Here is a 24,937-nt window from a genome sequence, read left to right as displayed (position 1 = left end):
TAAAAAAAAAATAATAAAAATGAAACCAAAAAAATGTTTATTTGCATTAAATTTTGAGCAAGCCACTTTCATTCATTGAAATTAAAGACAAAATTACGTGGCAATAAATTATTTGAGTGTTTTATTTTATTTATAGTTTCTGTATCTAAAATGCGTCACTCAAAATGTCACTTTCAACACCGCATTTAAAGATTTTAATTGCAATTAAGTTTTATGAAATTATTGGTTTGAGAAATAAATAAATACGACACAGCAATAAAATACACCTACCTTCATATCGCTTCCACGTTGGCTACCGTTTGTAGCATTAAAAAAAATAATAATAAAAATGAAACCAAAAAAATGTTTATTTGCATTAAATTTTGAGCAAGCCACTTTCATTCATTGAAATTAAAGACAAAATTACGTGGCAATAAATTATTTGAGTGTTTTATTTTATTTATAGTTTCTGTATCTAAAATGCGTCACTCAAAATGTCACTTTCAACACCGCATTTAAAGATTTTAATTGCAATTAAGTTTTATGAAATTATTGGTTTGAGAAATAAATAAATACGACACAGCAATAAAATACACCTACCTTCATATCGCTTCCACGTTGGCTACCGTTTGTAGCATTAAAAAAAATAATAATAAAAATGAAACCAAAAAAATGTTTATTTGCATTAAATTTTGAGCAGCCACTTTCATTCATTGAAATTAAAGACAAAATTACGTGGCAATAAATTATTTGAGTGTTTTATTTTATTTATAGTTTCTGTATCTAAAATGCGTCACTCAAAATGTCACTTTCAACACCGCATTTAAAGATTTTAATTGCAATTAAGTTTTATGAAATTATTGGTTTGAGAAATAAATAAATACGACACAGCAATAAAATACACCTACCTTCATATCGCTTCCACGTTGGCTACCGTTTGTAGCATTAAAAAAAATAATAATAAAAATGAAACCAAAAAAATGTTTATTTGCATTAAATTTTGAGCAGCCACTTTCATTCATTGAAATTAAAGACAAAATTATTACGTGGCAATTAATTATTTGAGTGTTTTATTTTATTTAAAGTTACTGTATTTAAAATGTGTCACTCAAAATATCACTTTTCAACACCGCATTTAAAGATTTTAATTGCATTTAAGTTTTATGAAATTATTGGTTTGTGAAATAAATAAATACGACACAGCAATAAAATACACCTACCTTCATATCGCTTCCACGTTGGCTACCGTTTGTAGCATTAAAAAAAATAATAATAAAAATGAAACCAAAAAAATGTTTATTTGCATTAAATTTTGAGCAGCCACTTTCATTCATTGAAATTAAAGACAAAATTATTACGTGGCAATTAATTATTTGAGTGTTTTATTTTATTTATAGTTACTGTATTTAAAATGTGTCACTCAAAATATCACTTTTCAACACCGCATTTAAAGATTTTAATTGCATTTAAGTTTTATGAAATTATTGGTTTGTGAAATAAATAAATACGACACAGCAATAAAATACACCCACCTTCATATCGCTTCCACGTTGGCTACCGTTTGTAGCATTAAAAAAAATAATAATAAAAATGAAACCAAAAAAATGTTTATTTGCATTAAATTTTGAGCAGCCACTTTCATTCATTGAAATTAAAGACAAAATTATTACGTGGCAATTAATTATTTGAGTGTTTTATTTTATTTATAGTTACTGTATTTAAAATGTGTCACTCAAAATATCACTTTTCAACACCGCATTTAAAGATTTTAATTGCATTTAAGTTTTATGAAATTATTGGTTTGTGAAATAAATAAATACGACACAGCAATAAAATACACCTACCTTCATATCGCTTCCACGTTGGCTACCGTTTGTAGCATTAAAAAAAATTAAAAACAACACCAATAAAAAATCTTTATTTGCATGAAAATTACAACAAGCGACATAATTTTACGGCTGTAAAAAACAGTCAACAATGTTATATTTAAGGATTGCTCTAATTGGTCAAATTAGTCAATAACTAATTTGTCCGGCAAGAACCACGTGGAGGTTTAGAGCATTCTTGCCAGGAAAAATGGATATAAGGATGAGGTAAACAATGATTATTTCAAATGAAGGGAATAAAGGAATTATTGGTTTGTGAAATGAAAAAATAGTACACAAAAATCAAAGCTTTTTCACTTGGCGTTAAATAAATGCTCTTACCTTTATACTGCATCTGCTACCATTTGTAGCAAAACCTAAAAAATAAATTAAAAACACAACCAACAAAAAAATTAATTTGTAGGAAAGTTACAACAAGCGACTTTAATAAATATTATACAGAAAAAAGAATACACAATACGGTATAATATATGGCACACAAGCTATTAAATCAACACATCACAAGATAAAACGCAAAAAAATGCACCTACCTTCATATGGCTTCTGCGTTGGCTACTGTTTGTAGCAAGACATTTAAAAAATTAAAACAACACCAATAAAAATCTTTATTTGCATGAAAGTTACAACAAGCAACGTTTGTCAATATTAAACAAAATAAAAAATACACAATACGTTTGAAATTATTGGTTTGTGAAATAAATAAATACGACACAGCAATAAAATACACCTACCTTCATATCGCTTCCACGTTGGCTACCGTTTGTAGCATTAAAAAAAAATAATAATAAAAATGAAACCAAAAAAATGTTTATTTGCATTAAATTTTGAGCAAGCCACTTTCATTCATTGAAATTAAAGACAAAATTACGTGGCAATAAATTATTTGAGTGTTTTATTTTATTTATAGTTACTGTATTTAAAATGTGTCACTCAAAATATCACTTTTCAACACCGCATTTAAAGATTTTAATTGCAATTAAGTTTTATGAAATTATTGGTTTGAGAAATAAATAAATACGACACAGCAATAAAATACACCTACCTTCATATCGCTTCCACGTTGGCTACCGTTTGTAGCATTAAAAAAAAATAATAAAAATGAAACCAAAAAAATGTTTATTTGCATTAAATTTTGAGCAAGCCACTTTCATTCATTGAAATTAAAGACAAAATTACGTGGCAATAAATTATTTGAGTGTTTTATTTTATTTATAGTTTCTGTATCTAAAAGCGTCACTCAAAATGTCACTTTCAACACCGCATTTAAAGATTTTAATTGCAATTAAGTTTTATGAAATTATTGGTTTGAGAAATAAATAAATACGACACAGCAATAAAATACACCTACCTTCATATCGCTTCCACGTTGGCTACCGTTTGTAGCATTAAAAAAAAATAATAAAAATGAAACCAAAAAAATGTTTATTTGCATTAAATTTTGAGCAAGCCACTTTCATTCATTGAAATTAAAGACAAAATTACGTGGCAATAAATTATTTGAGTGTTTTATTTTATTTATAGTTTCTGTATCTAAAAGCGTCACTCAAAATGTCACTTTCAACACCGCATTTAAAGATTTTAATTGCAATTAAGTTTTATGAAATTATTGGTTTGAGAAATAAATAAATACGACACAGCAATAAAATACACCTACCTTCATATCGCTTCCACGTTGGCTACCGTTTGTAGCATTAAAAAAAATAATAATAAAAATGAAACCAAAAAAATGTTTATTTGCATTAAATTTTGAGCAGCCACTTTCATTCATTGAAATTAAAGACAAAATTATTACGTGGCAATTAATTATTTGAGTGTTTTATTTTATTTATAGTTACTGTATTTAAAATGTGTCACTCAAAATATCACTTTTCAACACCGCATTTAAAGATTTTAATTGCATTTAAGTTTTATGAAATTATTGGTTTGTGAAATAAATAAATACGACACAGCAATAAAATACACCTACCTTCATATCGCTTCCACGTTGGCTACCGTTTGTAGCATTAAAAAAAATTAAAAACAACACCAATAAAAAATCTTTATTTGCATGAAAATTACAACAAGCGACATAATTTTACGGCTGTAAAAAACAGTCAACAATGTTATATTTAAGGATTGCTCTAATTGGTCAAATTAGTCAATAACTAATTTGTCCGGCAAGAACCACGTGGAGGTTTAGAGCATTCTTGCCAGGAAAAATGGATATAAGGATGAGGTAAACAATGATTATTTCAAATGAAGGGAATAAAGGAATTATTGGTTTGTGAAATGAAAAAATAGTACACAAAAATCAAAGCTTTTTCACTTGGCGTTAAATAAATGCTCTTACCTTTATACTGCATCTGCTACCATTTGTAGCAAAACCTAAAAAATAAATTAAAAACACAACCAACAAAAAAATTAATTTGTAGGAAAGTTACAACAAGCGACTTTAATAAATATTATACAGAAAAAAGAATACACAATACGGTATAATATATGGCACACAAGCTATTAAATCAACACATCACAAGATAAAACGCAAAAAAATGCACCTACCTTCATATGGCTTCTGCGTTGGCTACTGTTTGTAGCAAGACATTTAAAAAATTAAAACAACACCAATAAAAATCTTTATTTGCATGAAAGTTACAACAAGCAACGTTTGTCAATATTAAACAAAATAAAAAATACACAATACGTTTGAAATTATTGGTTTGTGAAATAAATAAATACGACACAGCAATAAAATACACCTACCTTCATATCGCTTCCACGTTGGCTACCGTTTGTAGCATTAAAAAAAAATAATAATAAAAATGAAACCAAAAAAATGTTTATTTGCATTAAATTTTGAGCAAGCCACTTTCATTCATTGAAATTAAAGACAAAATTACGTGGCAATAAATTATTTGAGTGTTTTATTTTATTTATAGTTTCTGTATCTAAAATGCGTCACTCAAAATGTCACTTTCAACACCGCATTTAAAGATTTTAATTGCAATTAAGTTTTATGAAATTATTGGTTTGAGAAATAAATAAATACGACACAGCAATAAAATACACCTACCTTCATATCGCTTCCACGTTGGCTACCGTTTGTAGCATTAAAAAAAAAATAATAAAAATGAAACCAAAAAAATGTTTATTTGCATTAAATTTTGAGCAAGCCACTTTCATTCATTGAAATTAAAGACAAAATTACGTGGCAATAAATTATTTGAGTGTTTTATTTTATTTATAGTTTCTGTATCTAAAATGCGTCACTCAAAATGTCACTTTCAACACCGCATTTAAAGATTTTAATTGCAATTAAGTTTTATGAAATTATTGGTTTGAGAAATAAATAAATACGACACAGCAATAAAATACACCTACCTTCATATCGCTTCCACGTTGGCTACCGTTTGTAGCATTAAAAAAAATAATAATAAAAATGAAACCAAAAAAATGTTTATTTGCATTAAATTTTGAGCAAGCCACTTTCATTCATTGAAATTAAAGACAAAATTACGTGGCAATAAATTATTTGAGTGTTTTATTTTATTTATAGTTTCTGTATCTAAAATGCGTCACTCAAAATGTCACTTTCAACACCGCATTTAAAGATTTTAATTGCAATTAAGTTTTATGAAATTATTGGTTTGAGAAATAAATAAATACGACACAGCAATAAAATACACCTACCTTCATATCGCTTCCACGTTGGCTACCGTTTGTAGCATTAAAAAAAATAATAATAAAAATGAAACCAAAAAAATGTTTATTTGCATTAAATTTTGAGCAGCCACTTTCATTCATTGAAATTAAAGACAAAATTACGTGGCAATAAATTATTTGAGTGTTTTATTTTATTTATAGTTTCTGTATCTAAAATGCGTCACTCAAAATGTCACTTTCAACACCGCATTTAAAGATTTTAATTGCAATTAAGTTTTATGAAATTATTGGTTTGAGAAATAAATAAATACGACACAGCAATAAAATACACCTACCTTCATATCGCTTCCACGTTGGCTACCGTTTGTAGCATTAAAAAAAATAATAATAAAAATGAAACCAAAAAAATGTTTATTTGCATTAAATTTTGAGCAGCCACTTTCATTCATTGAAATTAAAGACAAAATTATTACGTGGCAATTAATTATTTGAGTGTTTTATTTTATTTAAAGTTACTGTATTTAAAATGTGTCACTCAAAATATCACTTTTCAACACCGCATTTAAAGATTTTAATTGCATTTAAGTTTTATGAAATTATTGGTTTGTGAAATAAATAAATACGACACAGCAATAAAATACACCTACCTTCATATCGCTTCCACGTTGGCTACCGTTTGTAGCATTAAAAAAAATAATAATAAAAATGAAACCAAAAAAATGTTTATTTGCATTAAATTTTGAGCAGCCACTTTCATTCATTGAAATTAAAGACAAAATTATTACGTGGCAATTAATTATTTGAGTGTTTTATTTTATTTATAGTTACTGTATTTAAAATGTGTCACTCAAAATATCACTTTTCAACACCGCATTTAAAGATTTTAATTGCATTTAAGTTTTATGAAATTATTGGTTTGTGAAATAAATAAATACGACACAGCAATAAAATACACCCACCTTCATATCGCTTCCACGTTGGCTACCGTTTGTAGCATTAAAAAAAATAATAATAAAAATGAAACCAAAAAAATGTTTATTTGCATTAAATTTTGAGCAGCCACTTTCATTCATTGAAATTAAAGACAAAATTATTACGTGGCAATTAATTATTTGAGTGTTTTATTTTATTTATAGTTACTGTATTTAAAATGTGTCACTCAAAATATCACTTTTCAACACCGCATTTAAAGATTTTAATTGCAATTAAGTTTTATGAAATTATTGGTTTGAGAAATAAATAAATACGACACAGCAATAAAATACACCTACCTTCATATCGCTTCCACGTTGGCTACCGTTTGTAGCATTAAAAAAAAATAATAATAATATTGAAACCAAAAAAATGTTTATTTGCATTAAATTTTGAGCAGCCACTTTCATTCATTGAAATTAAAGACAAAATTATTACGTGGCAATTAATTATTTGAGTGTTTTATTTTATTTATAGTTACTGTATTTAAAATGTGTCACTCAAAATATCACTTTTCAACACCGCATTTAAAGATTTTAATTGCAATTAAGTTTTATGAAATTATTGGTTTGAGAAATAAATAAATACGACACAGCAATAAAATACACCTACCTTCATATCGCTTCCACGTTGGCTACCGTTTGTAGCATTAAAAAAAAATAATAATAATATTGAAACCAAAAAAATGTTTATTTGCATTAAATTTTGAGCAAGCCACTTTCATTCATTGAAATTAAAGACAAAATTATTACGTGGCAATTAATTATTTGAGTGTTTGATTATAATTTTATTTACTGTATTTAAAATGTGTCACTCAAACGCGATCACTAGCCACCGAATTGAAAATTTAAACCGGAAAATTTAGATTTGCTTGAACACACGTCCGTTCGCGACAACGGCAAGTAACAAACTGAATAAATTGAACGAAACCGCACAATACACAATAATTTAAATAAACCGACTCACCTCGCTTCGCCTCGCCTCCCGCTCCCGCTCCCGATCTGACCCGTACCACTGCTCGCTGTCGACTGAACCGCCCTCGCCGCCTGCGCCGCACACCTAACCTCGGATGTGACGTCATCACACGTCTAAAACAGGTCATAACCAGAAACATTCACTGTCCAAATCCGTCAAATTTAGAAACATTCATACACAGAATTATTCAAAATAGAACAGTATTGATCTAGAAAAATTAATTATGACAAATGTATTTGTCTATAAACGTCTAAAATTATAAAAGTTTCGCATGCAGTTAATGGAAAAATAAAAATGCATGTTTATATTTAAACAGAAACTGGCAATGTGAAATTTTAGTGCGAAAATTAGTGGTAGAGCTCGGAAACTCTGTAAACGACCACGATAGGCGGAGCCAATGCGTACTTCATCGAGTGAGGAGATTGAGCAGTGGCGTAGCAAAAAACCATTCTATGATCAAGAAGGGTTTGAGATTCATAATTTGTAGTAGTTAAAATTTCCTCTATTCAATAATTGCAAGATGAAATAGTAAAAATCATATCTAATGCTAATACACGTTGATTTCCTAGAAATACAAAGCAGAGAGGTCGAATAAATAAAAATACACAATGAGTAAAGAGTAAAAACGCGTTTATTGCAAAAAATGTTTCTACTGGTATCTTTACTATAACTGGTAATATTGAAATGTTAAACTTTAAGACGAATTCCCTACACATGTAAGTACACGCCACGCCACTGTTTTCTGCCAACACCCCTAATTTAAAGATTGGACTCGTCCGAGACGAGTTTTCGTATCTGCGCACTCCTACCACCGTGGACGATCTGTCATTTCGCGGACTCTAACATTATTTTTGACCTTTGACAGTTGTTTACAAGACGATTCCGGTCGCTTATTCAAGTATTTCACACGAAATTGAGCGTTTTTCACGTTGGGGGCCCTCCAAGCGTTGCATTTAAGCAATGGGGGGCAAATTCGAGTCGTTACGGGTCGAATACCAGGTGGGCCCCGACATAACCTCAAACGCCACTTCTAACCCGGTTTTTAGGACGTTTTACGCAAATCTTTCAAGACCAAAACCACCGATTTGATCGAAACTAAAGCCAAACACTTGTCGAAGTCCGCCATCGACCTTAAGGCCCCTCTGGACCAGGCGTTCCGCGACGTCTTACTCGAACTCCTTGAAAAGGAAGTCAACGTCTCAGTCTTACGCGAGTTGGTCGATTTTAGCGTCCTAACATGTCGCAAGGAACTGAGCAACCCCACAATGCCAGTGATGCTCCTTTCGGACATTTTTGACGCCTTAACGCTGGACGCCTGTCAGGAAATGTTCCTCTACGTAGAGAACAATGTCGAAGTGTGGAAAGAGAACTTGTTTTTCAGTTGTTGCAAAAATAATTTACTCAGGTTGTGTAACGACTTATTGAGGCGGTTATCTCGGTCCACGGCGACCGTTTTTTGCGGCCGAATTCTCCTCTTTTTGGCCAAGTTTTTCCCGTTTTCTGAACGTTCAGGTTTGAATATTGTGAGCGAATTTAATTTGGAAAACACGACAGAGTATGGCACGGACTCGAGCCAGGAAAAGGGGGGCGACGTTGACGGCGACGAAAAGAAAAACGTGATCGATTTCACGTTTTATTGCAAGTTTTGGTCGCTCCAGGATTTTTTCCGGAACCCCAACCAGTTGTACACTAAAGTGCAATGGAAACTGTTTTGCACCGTAATTATTTTTGCGCATTTTAACCGATTTTTATTATTTTTTTTAGTACGCCACGAGTGTCTTTAACACGTTCCAAGGCCTCAAGCTTGAACACGTGGAAAATAACGGGAGCTATTGTGACGAAAGTAAAAATAAAATGTACTTTTCCAAGTACCTGACGAGCCAAAAATTGCTCGACTTGCAACTGTACGACGTCAATTTTCGGCGCGCCGTCCTGTTGCAGTTTTTAATTTTATTCCAGTACCTTTCATCATCCGTAAAATTTAAATCGTGAGTCGGTTTCTTTAAACTAGACGCACCTTTAATTTATTTTTTTAGCGAAAGTTTCGAGTTAAAGTCGGACCAAAAAGAGTGGATCCAATCAAGCACCGAAAAAGTCTACAGTTTGTTACGCGAGACTCCTCCAGACGGTAAACGATTTGCCGAAATCGCCTCAAATATTCTAAGTCGGGAGGAGTATTGGAACGCTTGGAAGAACGACGGTTGTCCCGAACTGAAAAAATCGGTGGTTCCCACGGAAAGCCCCGACAAGCGCCGAACCGAAGAGCGCCCTCTCTTAGGCGACATCATTAAACAGGCCTCCAGTGAGGGCAAATACTACATGGGAAGCACCGAACTGACCAAACTGTGGAACCTATGCCCCGATAACTTGGAGGCTTGTAAAGGCCGAGAGCGCGATTTTCTCCCCACACTTGAGGATTATTTCGCCGATGCCATCGCCCAAATCGAGTCACCTGGCGCAGTCAAAGACGAAGACAATTTACTGAAAGATGGGAATTACGGGTGGCGGGCTTTGAGACTCTTGGCTAAGCGCAGCCCCCACTTTTTCACCTACAGTACTGTGATTATGAACCCCCTGTCTTCGTATTTGGAGATGATGGTCAAGAAAATAGCGCATGATAAGCCAGGTCGCGTGACCGAAAATTCGCAAGAGTCGCAACAAAACGACGCCGAGGAAGAAAATTTGTTTAAGGACACGCAAGTTGATGAAAACACCGAAGACATCAAACCGTCCGAAACGGAGGAATTTATGGACGATAAGAACGCGCGAGTCGAGCATAAATTAAACCCGAACCAGTTGCAACTCTTCAGCGAGAAAGTGGCCCCCAATTGGAAAAAACTAGCCAGCAAGTTGGGCTTCAAAACTGACGAAATCCAGTTCTTCAGTATGGAAAATGAGAAAGAGGTGGACCAGGCCCGTAATATGCTACAACTGTGGTTCGATGACGACGAAGATGCCACTTTGGACAACTTCTTGTACATTTTGGAAGGGTTGGAGATGGAGGAGGCGGCGGAAATTGTCCGAAATGAAATCAATTCGATGGATTCCTAACTGTATTTAACTCGTTTCGCCCTATTTTTACTTTTCAATTTGCGTTTCATATGTAATTGTTTGTGATCAACCTTGGGACAGTCCCGTTTTTTGTGCCCCGGTTGTTTACAGTGGAAACAATCCTTTAATAAAATTATTAAACCTTGAATTGGGAGTTTGAGACTGACCTGAGTAAAGACCAAGTCGCCGCATTTGTGGTCCGGTTGGCAGCACCGACCACATTTTTCGCAGTGCTGCCAACTCGGTTTAACGCACCTTGCACACATGGGACAGTGGGTGTACGTCCGGCCGTCTTTCGAGGTGCATTTCTGGCAAATGGGGCAGTGTTTGTTTTCGTTTGAAACCCATTTGTTGCACTCTTGGCAAAATTTGTAGCCTTCATTCGCCGGAAGGACTATTTTACTACAATTTTTTGTCCCGAAAAGTTCGTAAAAATCGTCGGCTTACCTCGGGTCCACGTTCGTGAAAATTCGGACGGGTGACCCAAATTTCCGCGCCTTAGCGCCGTCTTGAAACAAAGGATGGTTGTCATAGTCGACTTTATAATCGAGCATGGAATAGTCGGGGAGGCTGTTTAGTATTTGCGGTTCCATAAAGTAGGGGAATACCCAAAATACCGACAATTTTGTTTTTTCATTCAGTTGATTGTATTTTTCGCTGATTTGTTTGATTGTGTGGGCTAAGGGCTCGACCCGACCCCCGAAAGGTGGGTCTAAAATCAGTACGAGATCGCTGAAAAAAATAATTAAAAAAAATAGACGTAGCGCTTTAATCACCTCTCAGTTTTTAAAAAATCCTCAAACACTTGTTGAGACTCGGGGAGAAAAAAATGGTTGTTGAAACTATTGTACCAACAAAATTGCAACGGGCCGTAAAAATTGTGATACCGCGAGTCGAAATCTAGTAAAAGTGTGTCCATATCAGGGCACTGATTTGTGATAAATTCGTGGATCCTGGGGGTCCCCAAACTAATAACTTTGCGGTAATTTAAACTTTTAAAAATGTCCACGATCACACGGACCGAAGTCAGTGAAAATAAAAACTGTGCCTCCTTCTTTGCGTCCTCCAAAGGGGGCAAAAACTCACTCGGATGTGCAATTTCATAATCACTAACTGTTGTAACAAAATTATGTTCGGTATGTTTGTCCCAGAATTTTTTCAATTGGAAGCCGGCACACGTATGGCAGTATGCCCTATCAGTTGGGGGTAATTGACGCATCTAAAAAACGCACTCAAACAGCCGAATCATTTTTTAAAATCTTACTTGGTTTAAAGTTATAAATAATTTTCTGTGGTCAATATTCCGAAGAAATTTTTCACGCTCGTTTTTCCACCCCTCAGATTTGTATTTATGTTTTTCGTCTTCGTACAGAAAAAAGGGGCACAGTTTGCGGTCCCTGCAGGCCGAACAGGCGAAAAAACGTCTCTTAACCCCATTACTAGTACGTGAAAAAAGGAGGGTGGGGCCGTGGGAGCACCAGGGGTGGCTTTGCAAGTCGTCAGTAATCACTTCCACGCCTGACATACCTTTAATTTGTTGTTATTTAAGAAATTACGAACTGATTGAATCTAACATAACCCTACTTCTTGGCACACGAGTGCCACTGCCAACCTCAAAAAAAAGAAAAATTTAAATTTGAAAAAAAAAATTAAAAAAATATCGATTGTTCCATTTATTTTAAAGTTCCGGAAAAAATAAATTACAAAACTAATTAAAGAAGACGTTTAGGAAGATAACTACAGTTTTTTCCAATCTTGTTGATTATTTAAACGGTTTTTCTGGCATTTATTTGGTTCAGATTAATTAAAAGTGAGTCTATGAAACTTCACTCTAATTGATTAATTTGTTATGTATCTGTAATATTCAAAAGTAGGTAAATTATTAGCTTACAGTGCATAAAAAAGTGCGATAATTGGGATAATTGCTTGTCTTTGAACGGCCTCCAAAAGTCGTTTTACCACCTTTTTGTTGAAGAAATTTGTTTTGCCTTCGAACCAAATAAATTATTTCTTGTTTTCGATAAATTTATTTATATAAACTGATGAACTTTAATACAATTTTTGGAAAATTTTAGAAATGTTAAAGCACCAAGCTGACAAAAGCAGTTTTCAGTGTTTAAATAATTAATAATACTACTTGAAAACCTTTTATTTGCTACACCTATAACAATCGATAAACGAAATTGGCTAATAATCGATATTTGTGACAAAACACTTGGTACAAGTGGATTTATCTAGTATTAAATATTTTTCGTTTATAAATAACTTTGTGGAGTGTTAGCCTATTTATTGTTACGTGAACATAACTCAAGCCTGCAATTTGTAAAAATTGTAAGTTAAACCATCATTCTACTAATATTTATGCCCCTAATAAATCTTTTACTCGACTCATATTCTGTCGAAAGTAGTACGTAAGATGTGCGATTTCAGTCACTGAATAAAATCTATTTTAGGCCGCCTGACGGCGAGTAGATGACTCTGTCTTCGGACTTAACTCTTTTCCCGATATAAGATTAAATTTAATTATTTAAGCTCGTTTGCGGCTAATCGACTTAGTATCTCTACCAAATTACCTTCTTCAATAATTTATAAAGTGTTGGTCGTCATTTGGATTATTATCACTCGTAGAAAATTTATTTTTTTTGTTTTGAGGGATTTTGGCGCAGTTTGGCCCTCAAAAGCGGAATCTGCCCTTTAACTACGAAACCGCCTCGTATTGACCTAGTGCAATGTGACGTCAGTCTCTTCACATTCTGTCGTAAGCATCGTCATGGCATCGTTACAAGGTGGGAGCCATCTGCCACCTTGCGTAAGAAACGATGCTGGATTATTTAACGACAGAATGAGAATGCTGTCCTATTAATAATTCATATCTGTCCTTCTTTCATTACACGAAACCTATTTCTCCCCCTTAATGGGGCACAAATAGCCGGCGTAATTCCGACTCTGGGGCTATTTTCCCCTCAATAAAACCACAATTAGCCACGTCAGAGCAGAATTCCTATTGAAATTTTAATACAATATTGATTAATAAGTCTCGCCACCACCTACGTTTCCATCCCTTGACGTTCCGGAGGGGTGCTTCCAGTTTGACCGTGAACACTGCAAAGCGTGGTCGAATTCCGGGGCTGTGATTTCGATGATTGGTGTTAATTGAGACGATTTCGGCATGAAATCGCTCAACGAGTGCTTTATTGCGAGCGGCTAGTTGTTAGTGTTTACTAAAGTGATATGTTCGGGTGATAATCGGATGCCAATTACTTATGATCGGCTTGGGCTATTTGGTCAATGCGACGAAGATGTCCATGCAGTTGGTGCAAAAGGTGGACGTGGCCAAAATCAGTAAGTCACTCACGTGGCAATATTTTCACAATTTTTTGGATTAGCCTAGTTGTGGTATTTTTAATAGGCACCGGAAAAAACTGGTGCTACAACTATTATTAGTTACTACATTGGTACTATAATTGTGCGTATCATGGTCAATTAAAGACACAAGTTAATTAAAGAAGTGATGAAGAATTTTTTTGTCGGAACTGGTGAAAATCGGCGAAATGTCGGTCCATAACTCGTATTTATTTGTTGCAATAAACAGTTGTGATTTAGTTGCGACTAGTTATTTTATCGCACGTCAACAATGATAAATGATAATTGATAAGTGCATGTAAACAGTAATGGCTCTCTAATCGAGACACAGTCAAGTGGACTGAAATCTGCCCAATAAGTCGGCTCCTTCTGCACCAAAATCGGCGGAAAACGAGATAACCGTGAAAGATAGCAAACAATAATAATAATACATTTTAACAGTTTTGTGATTTGAAAACATTACCGTATGTTGTCATTTATACAATAGCGCATTATTGCCCAGTATAAAATTATAGTTGTAGTTCAGATAACAAAAATTAACCTTTGTATTTAAATGTTTTGAACAAACAGTTCCACTCGTAGTTTATCTATCTCCAGTGGAGAAACACGTCTTGTTATGGCATATCAGACGCTACAAAAGTTTAGTAAGTTATTTTTTTTATAATGTGGTATCTAAACAACTCGTGATTTATTTGTGAGATCTGGAGCATGATCTGATATAATTTTATCAAAAAACGCACATGCGGGAAAAATCCGTTATTTGATGCTAACAATGAACCGCGGATAATTTCTGCCTGATGGTTGGTTATTAACTGTATTTGCATTAACTGGGGCAGTGACGGTGCGCTGCTGAGTGTGGGATTTAGCTCGTTTTACAAGTTTAAAATTCCAACATTTAGCCAGAAATGTACAGGCTGATTGCGTCTAAACCCCACATTGGAAGTATTAGGAGTTCTAATAATGATAGTCATCTGAAAATTTGTAAAAACCATAATCTTGAAAATATTTTCAAAATGGCAGCACTTCCGGTTATACCGGAACTTCCTTATTTTAAATGGAAAACTATATTTTTAATACGTTTTTGAATTACTAGAGTTATTTTAAGGTAGTTTTTATAAGCTCTCCCTATACCCAAATTTAGCCGTTAACGAAATATTTTTGGTTTTTTTTTTTGGATTTGCACCTTCCACTTCAAAAATCGATAACTCTGTCATTTTAAAAAAATTGGAAATATTTTTCAGCTCATTTGAAAGAGGAAGCCTAGATCTTTCCTTTGGTGTTTTCAAATTTCTAAAAAAGAATAACAAATTCAAAATTTTTAAAGTTAAGTTTGCAGATGCCGAATAAAATTCTCTTCCATCTAGTAAAATAAAAATTAGGACATCCCATTTGAAAAAATTAAATTATGGGTAGAAATTGTTCAAATCTTAAAATTTTCGGGTTTATTAACTTCATTTTCAATTTTGAACATACTGTAGAACAGATATAGGCCTTTTTTATTTTTTTTTATTATTATAAATATGATTTCGAAATCTCTAAAACTAAGCGAGTTACCGATTTTTTAAGTGACAGGTGCAATTCCAAAAATTTTCAAAAAATCCTAAATATCTCAAAAACCCCTTACCCTTAGATAGAGAGAAAGCTGATAAAAACTCCAATAAAATAACTCGACTAATCCAAAAAACACAGAGAAAATCATAGCTTCCAATTTAAAATAAGAAACTTTCAATACTTCTAATGTGGGGTTTAGACGGAACAGCCTGTGTAATATGCTATTCTGTTAAACAGGGCCTTCGAATTTCCCTGATTTATTCAAGGTGTCCTGTTTTGGCGATCATTGTATTACCGATTTTTTTTCCAAAAGTTTTCGGTAATTATTAGCACTTAGCAGTTAACAAGTAATTTATTACATCGTAATCACTTTACACTTATTATAACGTGTACCAAAGGTTGATATCGAATGTACTTATAAATTTAATAAATGTACAGAAAAATAAAACGTTTTTTCGACGACCTGATCAGGAAAATAATACTTTGTGTTTTTTTTCAACTTTTGTTCGTCCTAGCTGACAAAATACAAAAACGATCTTTAATGTGTTTTTATCATTAAAAACACTCTTAATCTCGCTAATCTGTAGAATCATTATCTGGAAAAAGATTTTTAGAAATCAATGGCCAGGGCAATGCCCTCGCAAAAATTTCCATAAATAGTTTTTTCCCCCGGTCTTTGTTTCTCAATTTCCAGTTCTATAAAACTATACAGCGTGTCCCCAAAGTGTAAATTTTCGACCTTTTGCTTGTGACTTTCACGTGAAATCTTCCATTGTTCCGTATGCAAAACTTCGTCCTGGATGATCTAAAAGCCGGCGTCCCAGCAGCACTCCCTTTCCCACTCCCATGTGTAAGAATTCCTTTGTGGTCTGGAGGTCCCCTCCAGGAAGCCTCTCCGTGAGTTGTTAAACGTACACCTACAACAGGTGAATGTCCTGTTCACTTGGTCACTGTACCAGCGCTCTTCAGCTGTGTCTTCGGCTCGGATTACCATAAGGCCGTGGATGACCCGGTTTTCGGCGCCTAACGGCTCGGCCCGAACAAGGCCAGCGAAGGTACCTTGCCGAGTGGGTACCTGCAGGACCCTTCGTGCTAAAAATATCTCGGGTTCGTCGACCCCATGGTAAAAAGCAAAGTGGGTCGCGCGATTTTATTATTTTTGCTCATTTCCGCATGGGCAACCTTGTATCTCTTCGGTTTCGCCAATCCATCTGTTCCAGTTGTCGGTACCTCGACGGCTCCGACGGTTCTGCGAGTACCGTATTTCGGTGTTTACGCCAAACAAAGATCCGCGGTTATTGGCCTTGTCCGAATTATTCACTCGCAGATAAATTTTATCGCGGATTTAATTAATCATCACCTGTGGCCCCACTAGGCGCACTTCGCTAGTTCTTCATCCAGAATCAAAAAGTCCCCTCTCTCGTGATCTCGTTCACCGTTACCATATTCGACTTCTCCAGATCGAACTATGAGGTGTTGTAGTGCGTGAGGGATGGACGCGATCATCCTCAAAACCAAGAACTTCATCAAACAGCACCAGAAGGTGAAGAGGAGGAAGAGGGATGACGACGACAGAAGGGACAAGCACAGGCGGTGGAGGAACAGTGAGTCTTTACCCTGGGCCAGGGCTTGACCCAAACGCGCATTTTTGACATTATTCAAGAAATCGCATCTTTCACTTCTATTCCTTCCACTGTTGCCTACTTTCTATGGATTTTTTGAATCTTAATTAATGCCGGCTTGAAACCAGATATCTGTAGCGGAGCACCAGCGACGTGATACGTTACACGCATTTTTAAACGCAATTTTTATTCAAACAGAGATATGTATTTATTATATTTTCCGACGCGCATTTTCAATTTTACATTTTTATGTTAATCGTTATTTTTTACATTTTTGGCGTCAGTCTTATCAACTTTCTTCCAATTATTAAGCGTGTATGCATTTTGCCTTTTTTGTATTAACATACATATTCAGCAATACACCAATAATAAAACAGACGTTTTACCATAAACTTAGATAAAATTTATCAAAACAAACTTAATTTGACGGTTGTTTTTTAGAACCTCCAAGAATTTCATCGTAAGTTTTTGAAATCAACTTTTTTCTAATTTTTTTTCGTATTTACTTTTATTACAAATTGAAATTTTTGTCTCAAAAATAGTTCTAAATAGTTTTTAGATTTAACTGTAGAAAAGCAATGAACACGCAAGCATTTTTACGTAAAAAGAGGCTTTGAAATAGAGGAAATATTAGAATTAGGATCAGGTTTAATATCTTAGTAGATTGTGTTTGTGTGTTTTCCTTATCAATTATAAAATACGTAATTATAAGATTTATTATTATCGCAAAAGATACCAATCGATTTCGCCAAATTTTCAATTAATTCAAATGTAAAAGGTCTTTCAATTAATAAACGTTATTAAATAGATAATGGTTTTTCTAATTTTTTATGATCCTACGATTATTGACTACTACATTAATTTATTATTTAGGAAGGTGGATGAACATATTTCTTTTCCAGGACGTTTTGGTTTTTTATTTTACTGTATCGTACTTCGAAGTTATATTTTTCTGTTTATATTCTTATTGAATTCTTCCACAGTTTATTTCCTTTGCAAAAATTATCGTTTTCTTTTTTATCCTGTTAATTTATAGGTACGATTATCTACATTTGGATTGTTGTATTGTATGTAGGTACACCTATTAATTTACAGTGAAATCTCTCTTAACGGACACCTCCTATAAGCGGACAGTATGCCATGCCCGCGTGTGTTATTAACATAATTTATTTCATTCTTTATACAGCCTTATCATAGCAAATAAAAATAAAAAGCGTTTGTGAAAAGAAAAAAAAATTCTGCACCAAAATTTACAATGAAATGAGAAATAAGAAGATCCAGTAAGCAGTAAATATTGTTAAAAATAAAAATAAATTGGTGAAGAAGTGGAAACATTTGTGAAAAGCGAAGTTTTTTTGTGAGGAATAAAAAAATAATTTTTAAGGCACCTGAAGTGGCTAAGAAAGTTTAGAATTGTCACTACATAAATTTTAAGTACCTACATTTTCAGCGAATCTACGAATATTGATGAACAAGACTTTTTTTTCAATAGTTGATAAATATTTTTATTTTATTAAATAGTATGATGCTACTAACCCTTTAATAAATTAATTAATTAAGTTTGTGTTTATTTTTTCTCTTAAGAGGACACCTCCATTAACCGGACAGAAAACGGTTGGTCATCGTATTTATTTCAAAACCATCTGAGCTTGTTAGAACTTGATAAATCCACTGGAGTTTAAATGTTTTAGCTGATTTGGGGACAAAAGGTCCATGTTTTAATAAAAATATGAACTATGTGCGGGTAGTACCACAGACGAGATGACGGATACGTTTCTATTACTTGAATAAGATTCCAGGAATGAAATAAAAAAGCACATGAAAAATTCCCTTTGTTCTTTCTAGTGGACGACATGGAGCAGTACCTCCACTACATCGGTGGCGGCGCGGGGGCATTGGCCCTCACCGGCGTGGCCGCAGCTTCGGCCTTCTACCTAGCCAGCAGACCGTCCTCCCAAAAACCATTGTTTCCACTAGACGAACAATGCCTCCTCGAAGCGGTAAGTTTTTCGGTACAATTTTTTTTCACATAACGGGCCACCGAACGATTTCGAGCAGCGGTTAATTAAGGGCGAATTTATGAGATAACGGCAGTGACAGTGACGTCACTAATCGTAAGATTAGCTGTTCTGGAACGCACTAAACTTTAAAATAAAACATTTGTATGGCTGGGCGCCAAATCGGCAAATGTCATGTGCTCCTATCGGAACAATATTTTCGGACCGCGGGATTAGGGACGAAAAGTGAAATTTCACATTCGGGGCCGGGATTCGATCGCTGACCCAAATCGAGGGGATTATCGATTGGAGCGCGGACAGGCTGGGGTCAAAACACGCAAAATGACTGTGATAAGGGAAACGGCATAATTAACAGACGATTTTTTTTTCAATATTTCCTTGAAGAGTTATTGGAAAATTTATTATTTAATTGAAAGCTTTGTGATTAAATTGTTACAATCTCAACCAAAGTAAATACAATTAATGTCTAAAAAAGAGAGGTCCAGAAATGAAGCCTTGAGGCGCACCTTGAACTAGGTATACCAAATGACTAACGGTTTGCCCATTCACAAAAAATTAATGACAATAAAAAAACATTTACAGTATTTGGGGAAGTAAATATTGAGATACAGCCTCTTAAAATTTAGCTATTGATTTATTTTTAAGGTTGAATACTAGGATCAGTATTTTTTTAAACTTAAAAATGGAAAATCATATTAAACTAAAGATCATCCTATAAAAAAATATGTAGAAATTGTGTTTTAAATTAGTCAAATTAAGATACCGGAATTTAATTTGCTATAAAACAGAGATGCCTTTAAAGAGCCCTGAGGCAAGGAGCGAGTCCTAATCCTAATATTCGCAATAGTTCATTGACACTATTTTTGTTTAGTGTTTTATAATTTATTCCCCCCATAAACAGTAAATATTGATGGTTCATAAATTGTCTCGGTGAAAAATCTTTGAAAATATTGGAAGTGAATTGTGAAAATTTATTAGGTGGCAAATGCACCCGGAAATGTACTTCACTGGCTGGCAAAAGTAACTTCCAGATGTTTGCTTTATGGCATGCGATTTGATGTCAAAATCTGAACACAGTACACCTAGCTGTTTATGAAAAGTAAACATGTTTTCGGCAAATTAGACGGAAACCATTTGTTTGCATTTTTATGAGCGTCTTCTCCATTTATTTATAAGATGAAGTCATTAAGAAAATTGCCTGCAGTCGGCCAAATTTTCTATAGGTGACAAGTTACTTAGTTATCTTGTTGACAATCAATACTTAAATAAAACCCGCGCGGCGCACAATAAAAGTGGCCGTAAAATCTAACCGACCCAGAAATTTCGCAAAACGATCGAATATACGCGCCCTTGAAACATCTTTAATTAGAAAATTAATTAGGAATTTTCGGACAGTCAACTTGTTGCAGTGTGCGTCCACTGGGAGTGGGATGAGCGACGACTATTCTCGTCCGCTTCTATCCTTCAGGACGCCAGTCGTACTCATCCACGCGTCCCGAAAACGGGATTACCATTCATGTACCGCGAAATTTAGCCCCAAAATTACATAAAAATCGCGGCTTGAAGTAAAGCCAAATCGTGACTAAGTGGCCTAAAACCTTCAATGAGTTTAAAAATACTGTTCGCGAAATTGTACAACTCGCTCCTGGTCATGCTCTTTGAAATTTGAAAGTGCAAAAGCCAAAATGTGTAACTGCTGTTGCGCCACTGTGCCCCCAATCACCATCCCCATCAACCTCAACAACCAGTCAGACACCTATAATTACAAAGTAAGGCTTCGAACGCCCGAAAATTGAGACTGTGGCCTTTTTTGAAACTAATCTTTCCAGGGCCCGGAGCTGATCCGGGTGTCGCGCTTCTACAAGGAAGCCAAGGAGGGCAAGTTCGTCAGTTATATGTTTCCGGACGCTAAGACTCTCTACGAGACTTTCCGGAGAGGAGCGAAAGAATCAAGTGATAAATTGGATAACATTCTTGGCAAGAGGTTTTAATGTTTTTTCTGTTAGATAATGGTCCTTGTTTGGGATGGCGGGAGTCGTACGTGAAACCGTACCAGTGGCTGAACTACAATGAAGCTCTTCTCAGGGCTAAAAACTTCGGAGCAGGGATGGTGGCCCAAGGGCTGACTCCGGGCACTAACACCATCATCGGAATTTACTCGCAGAATTGTCCCGAATGGATCATTACGGAACAAGCTGCCTATTGTTACAGCATGGTGTTGGTGCCCCTCTACGACACTCTCGGTCCTGATGCATGTGCCTTTATTATTAAACAAGGTAAAGTCAATGTTTGCATGCAACAAATTGCAACTTCCATAATGACTTAAACAGATATTTGAGTCATGTTTGGCTAGCGGATTAGCACCACGTGTTCTATTAATTAGAAACTGCGCTCAAATGAAAATGCCTGTTTTAACGCTTATTATTTAAGCACACATTTTTATCTTTTGACACGTTACAGCTTTTATGCAGCTTTCACTTCGTTATCCAACCATTTTTCTGCAACGTTTAGACGAGATATTTATTATCGTTTCCTCCTTTCTACGTTATCTGCATATTGCATCCACTTCCTTCACATTGAAGGAGTTGTTTCATTGTCTAATAACTTTTTCTCCAATTCAGAAAAGGTCTAAGCTGAATTCCAGTGTGATTATCATTTAACTTGCATAATAAATAACGGAGTATTTTTATTGGTCCTAAATTTGGACACAAAATATTTATTTTCCAAACAAACTCCTCTCTTTAAAAGCCATTAAAAAGAACATAATCTGAATATGATCTAATTTATTAGGCGGAATTTTTTTATTGATGCAAAAATGTGTATGTTGAATAATTTTATTTTTAACTTCAATTAAACTTTAATTTCGAACTTGGACACGGATAAAGTCCACAACAATTCGAGTTTATAGTGTTACAAGGTTAAGTGTCTTTTAAGACCTATTTAAATCTGTATTTAACGGTCTTTATTTTAAATCCGGATATGATTCGCGATATCGCTATGTATCTGATCCCAATTTTTAAATTAAACCTTCTCCTTGTCTTGATGACGTCGATGTTTTCAATTTTCAGATTTTTAAAGTCTACACGGTTCGTATCTCTTATTGCATCAATATTTGATGTATTGCAATTTATCTTATTTTTATTAATGGCTTTTTCCGAAAGTGTATACATTTCAAGTAATCTCCCCACATTTCAAATAAACCGTTTTATTTTTCGCCAATAAAATTGATGGTATTTACAAATTTCGCACAATTCATCGCTTGCATAAATCTAGATCTATTCCACTGGAATTCAAAAATAAACCATCTTCAAATTAAACGTAAAAATGCCGGGCTTTTATTTACTGCACATCCTTAATCAAGTGGATATCGCTCCACTCGAAGTCAATTTTCTAATATTAGCGATTTGTGTTATTTCAATTGCAGCTGAAATAACCGTGGTTGTTTGCGAAGACGACCAAAAATGCAACCTCCTCCTCGACCGCTCTCCGCGTTGCCTCCGCAAGCTCATCGTCTACAAAGACGTGAGACCTGCGACGAAGCAAAGGGCAAAGAATCGAGGAGTGGAAATCGTCAAATTCCACGACGTTGAAGTTTTAGGTTCGAAGTCGAACCATCCGGAAGTTGTAAGTTGGAGCGCGTGTGTTTCACCACAAACTGAGTTCGGGTTCTAGCCTCCTAAACCCTCAGACCTCTGCACTATTTGTTACACGAGTGGCACCACCGGCAATCCTAAAGGAGTTATGCTAACTCATGAAAATGTTGTGGCCTCTATGAGTGCTGTTTTGATGCAAATGGGCGATCACAAGGTGAAGAGTAGCGACGTTCTTATCTCGTTCCTGCCGCTAGCGCATATGCTGGAGCGTTGCTGCGAGGTTTAAGCCTCTATTTTGGCCATTATTAGTGTACTAATCCAGGTTTTTAGAACGCTATGTATATGATGGGTGCCTCAGTCGGTTTCTTTCTCGGGGACATAAGGCGATTATCGGACGATATGAAAGCCCTGAAGCCTACTGTCTCCCCGGCAGTTCCTCGACTCCTTAACAGGATTTATGATAAAGTCCAAGCCGAGATCAACGGCAGTTGTATTAAAAAAATGTTATTCAATATGGGGATGAGTGCCAAAGAGAGCGAAATCAAACGAGGCATCCTCAGGAATAACAGTTTTTGGGACATGTTGGTGTTCAGGAAAGTCCAAGAGGGGATGGGCGGTCGGCTTAGACTAATGCTAGTCGGGTCTGCGCCCCTTGCCGAAAACGTCCTCACCTTCATGCGATGTGCTTTAGGTTGCTTGGTGAGTCTTTTCTTTATTTTGTTGAACATCACATAATACTATTAACCATATTTTCCAAAAATCATCTGCATTACCACAGTTCTTAAATATTCTATAATCTATGGTGAACATTAACCATATGTTCAATTTTGAAGAATACATATCAATCCATTACTTGAGTTCTCCTTATATCTTCTATATTCTATGTATATAATTTTAAAAAAACATATCAATACATTACTAGAGTTCTTATTAGAACTTCTATATTCTATGGTAAAGATTATCCATATCAGTTTTAGAAAAACCATGTCAATGCATTCAATGCAAGCAGTTACATGGCAATGCCAATGTTCAGCAGGATATATAATTTATCAATTTTTAGGTGATTGAAGGTTACGGCCAAACTGAGTGTACCGCACCTATCACTTTGACCATCCAAGGCGATCACGTGCCGGGTCATGTTGGCCCCCCTGTTGCTTGTTGCTGCGTTAAATTAATCGATGTGCCGGAAATGGAATACTGGGCGAAGAACAATCAAGGGGAGGTCTGTGTTAAAGGCACCAATGTTTTTCAAGGTTACTATAAAGATCCTGAAAAGACTGAAGAGACAATAGATGAGATGGGCTGGCACCATACTGGAGATGTTGGGATGTGGCTACCAGTAAGTCCCACTTATTCCCGACAACAATTAATTAATTATTAATGGTTTCTTCCAGAATGGTACCCTTAAAATCATCGACCGGCGAAAACACATCTTTAAACTATCTCAAGGCGAGTATATTGTTCCTGAAAAAATCGAAAATATTTATATTCGGTCACAATACGTAAGCCAAGTCTATGTCCACGGCGAGTCTTTGAAGGTAGTTATAATTTGCCTAAAAATTAATTAGTTAGCAAAAAATTTCAGTCTTGCATTATCGCAATTGTTGTTCCTGACGTCGATGTGATCAAATGTTGGGCGACGGAAAACGGTATTCCTGGTACCCTTAGTGTGCTTTGCAACAACCCTGATGTCAAACAACTAATCATGGATGACATGACCGCTTGGGGTAAAGAAGCGGGTCTTAAATCATTCGAACAAGTGAGTACCGTTTGGCAGTCACTGGAACCGCACTCATTTTCTTTCTAGGTCAAAGACATATATTTACATCCCGATCCGTTTAGTGTCCAAAACGGTTTATTGACACCAACGCTGAAATCGAAACGTCCGCAACTGAAAGAATATTTCAAACCGCAAATTGAAGATATGTACAGTAAATTGGTCTAAAACGAACAAGTATTAGGAATTTTCTTAGATCTAGGATGCACCAAAGCAAATTTCTCATTTGAAGACTTGTTTATAGCAATATCTATCGAGTCAATCGAGAACGCAATAAATACCTTGGGAGGTTGCCAAAACAATTATTTTGATATTTCGTTCGGTTTTATCAACAAATATGCATTATCTTGCCTTTTAGATATAGGTTTAACACCGTCAATCTGACTCTCTTAGGTTAGAACATTGTTTATCTGACAACAATTTTATTTATTGTTCGTTGTTGTATTCTAAACAACCCTTTAATAAAGTTATTTGAAAAAATACCAAGACGTGTTTGATTTGTCAAGGATCA

The 24,937-nt window shown here is 34.9% G+C and overlaps 3 protein-coding genes across 7 annotated transcripts; 2 read left to right on the top strand and 1 right to left on the bottom strand.

Moving 5' to 3' along the window:
* Nucleotides 1-8,309: 8,309 nt before the first annotated feature.
* Nucleotides 8,310-10,650, top strand: Hpr1. The gene is made up of 4 exons (XM_965172.5): nt 8,310-8,450; nt 8,498-9,169; nt 9,216-9,439; nt 9,488-10,650. Exons 1-4 carry the CDS (start codon nt 8,412-8,414, stop codon nt 10,500-10,502), a joined length of 1,950 nt encoding a protein of 649 aa, XP_970265.1. The 5' UTR covers nt 8,310-8,411; the 3' UTR covers nt 10,503-10,650.
* LOC658890 (uncharacterized protein) lies at nt 10,491-12,101 on the bottom strand. The gene is made up of 6 exons (XM_064357269.1): nt 12,077-12,101; nt 11,767-12,029; nt 11,279-11,721; nt 10,950-11,234; nt 10,670-10,904; nt 10,491-10,624 (listed from the first exon to the last, which is right to left on the bottom strand). The coding sequence occupies exons 2-6, from the start codon at nt 12,025-12,027 to the stop codon at nt 10,499-10,501; spliced, it is 1,350 nt and encodes a 449-aa protein (XP_064213339.1). The 5' UTR covers nt 12,028-12,029; nt 12,077-12,101; the 3' UTR covers nt 10,491-10,498.
* Nucleotides 12,102-12,703: 602 nt separating this feature from the next.
* LOC659029 (uncharacterized protein) lies at nt 12,704-24,908 on the top strand. 5 transcript variants are annotated; one of them, XM_015982676.2, is made up of 11 exons: nt 12,704-12,833; nt 18,884-19,038; nt 20,886-21,009; nt 21,063-21,332; nt 22,481-22,680; nt 22,729-22,929; nt 22,980-23,348; nt 23,710-23,988; nt 24,044-24,187; nt 24,235-24,408; nt 24,457-24,908. In XM_015982676.2, exons 2-11 carry the CDS (start codon nt 18,892-18,894, stop codon nt 24,592-24,594), a joined length of 2,046 nt encoding a protein of 681 aa, XP_015838162.1. In that variant the 5' UTR covers nt 12,704-12,833; nt 18,884-18,891; the 3' UTR covers nt 24,595-24,908. The 5 variants fall into 5 exon arrangements, with proteins under 5 accessions (XP_015838162.1, XP_008197072.1, XP_008197073.1 ...); XM_008198850.3 differs by lacking the exon at nt 12,704-12,833 and adding an exon at nt 13,586-13,844; XM_008198851.3 differs by lacking the exon at nt 12,704-12,833 and adding an exon at nt 14,355-14,509.
* Nucleotides 24,909-24,937: the final 29 nt, after the last annotated feature.

The sequence above is a fragment of the Tribolium castaneum genome, chromosome 6 (genome assembly GCF_031307605.1).
Source record: "Tribolium castaneum strain GA2 chromosome 6, icTriCast1.1, whole genome shotgun sequence".
Taxonomy (NCBI): domain Eukaryota; kingdom Metazoa; phylum Arthropoda; class Insecta; order Coleoptera; family Tenebrionidae; genus Tribolium; species Tribolium castaneum.
This window is presented reverse-complemented; position numbering and strand designations above follow the sequence as displayed.

Bases quoted from the DNA above. Each gene is read 5' to 3' on its own strand.
- Hpr1 (XM_965172.5), top strand. From the start codon at position 8,412: ATGGGGGGCAAATTCGAGTCGTTACGGGTCGAATACCAG. The intron at 8,451-8,497 runs GTGGGCCCCGAC...CCCGGTTTTTAG, and splicing joins CGTTACGGGTCGAATACCAG to GACGTTTTACGCAAATCTTT. The intron at 9,440-9,487 runs GTGAGTCGGTTT...TTATTTTTTTAG, and splicing joins TCATCCGTAAAATTTAAATC to CGAAAGTTTCGAGTTAAAGT.
- LOC658890 (XM_064357269.1), bottom strand. From the start codon at position 12,027: ATGTCAGGCGTGGAAGTGATTACTGACGACTTGCAAAGCCACCCCTGG. The intron at 11,722-11,766 runs GTAAGATTTTAA...TGCGTTTTTTAG, and splicing joins TATTTATAACTTTAAACCAA to ATGCGTCAATTACCCCCAAC. The intron at 10,625-10,669 runs GTCAGTCTCAAA...ATTTTATTAAAG, and splicing joins GCGACTTGGTCTTTACTCAG to GATTGTTTCCACTGTAAACA.
- LOC659029 (XM_965368.4), top strand. From the start codon at position 16,909: ATGGACGCGATCATCCTCAAAACCAAGAACTTCATCAAACAGCACCAG. The intron at 19,039-20,885 runs GTAAGTTTTTCG...TAATCTTTCCAG, and splicing joins AACAATGCCTCCTCGAAGCG to GGCCCGGAGCTGATCCGGGT. The intron at 24,188-24,234 runs GTAGTTATAATT...AAAAAATTTCAG, and splicing joins TCCACGGCGAGTCTTTGAAG to TCTTGCATTATCGCAATTGT.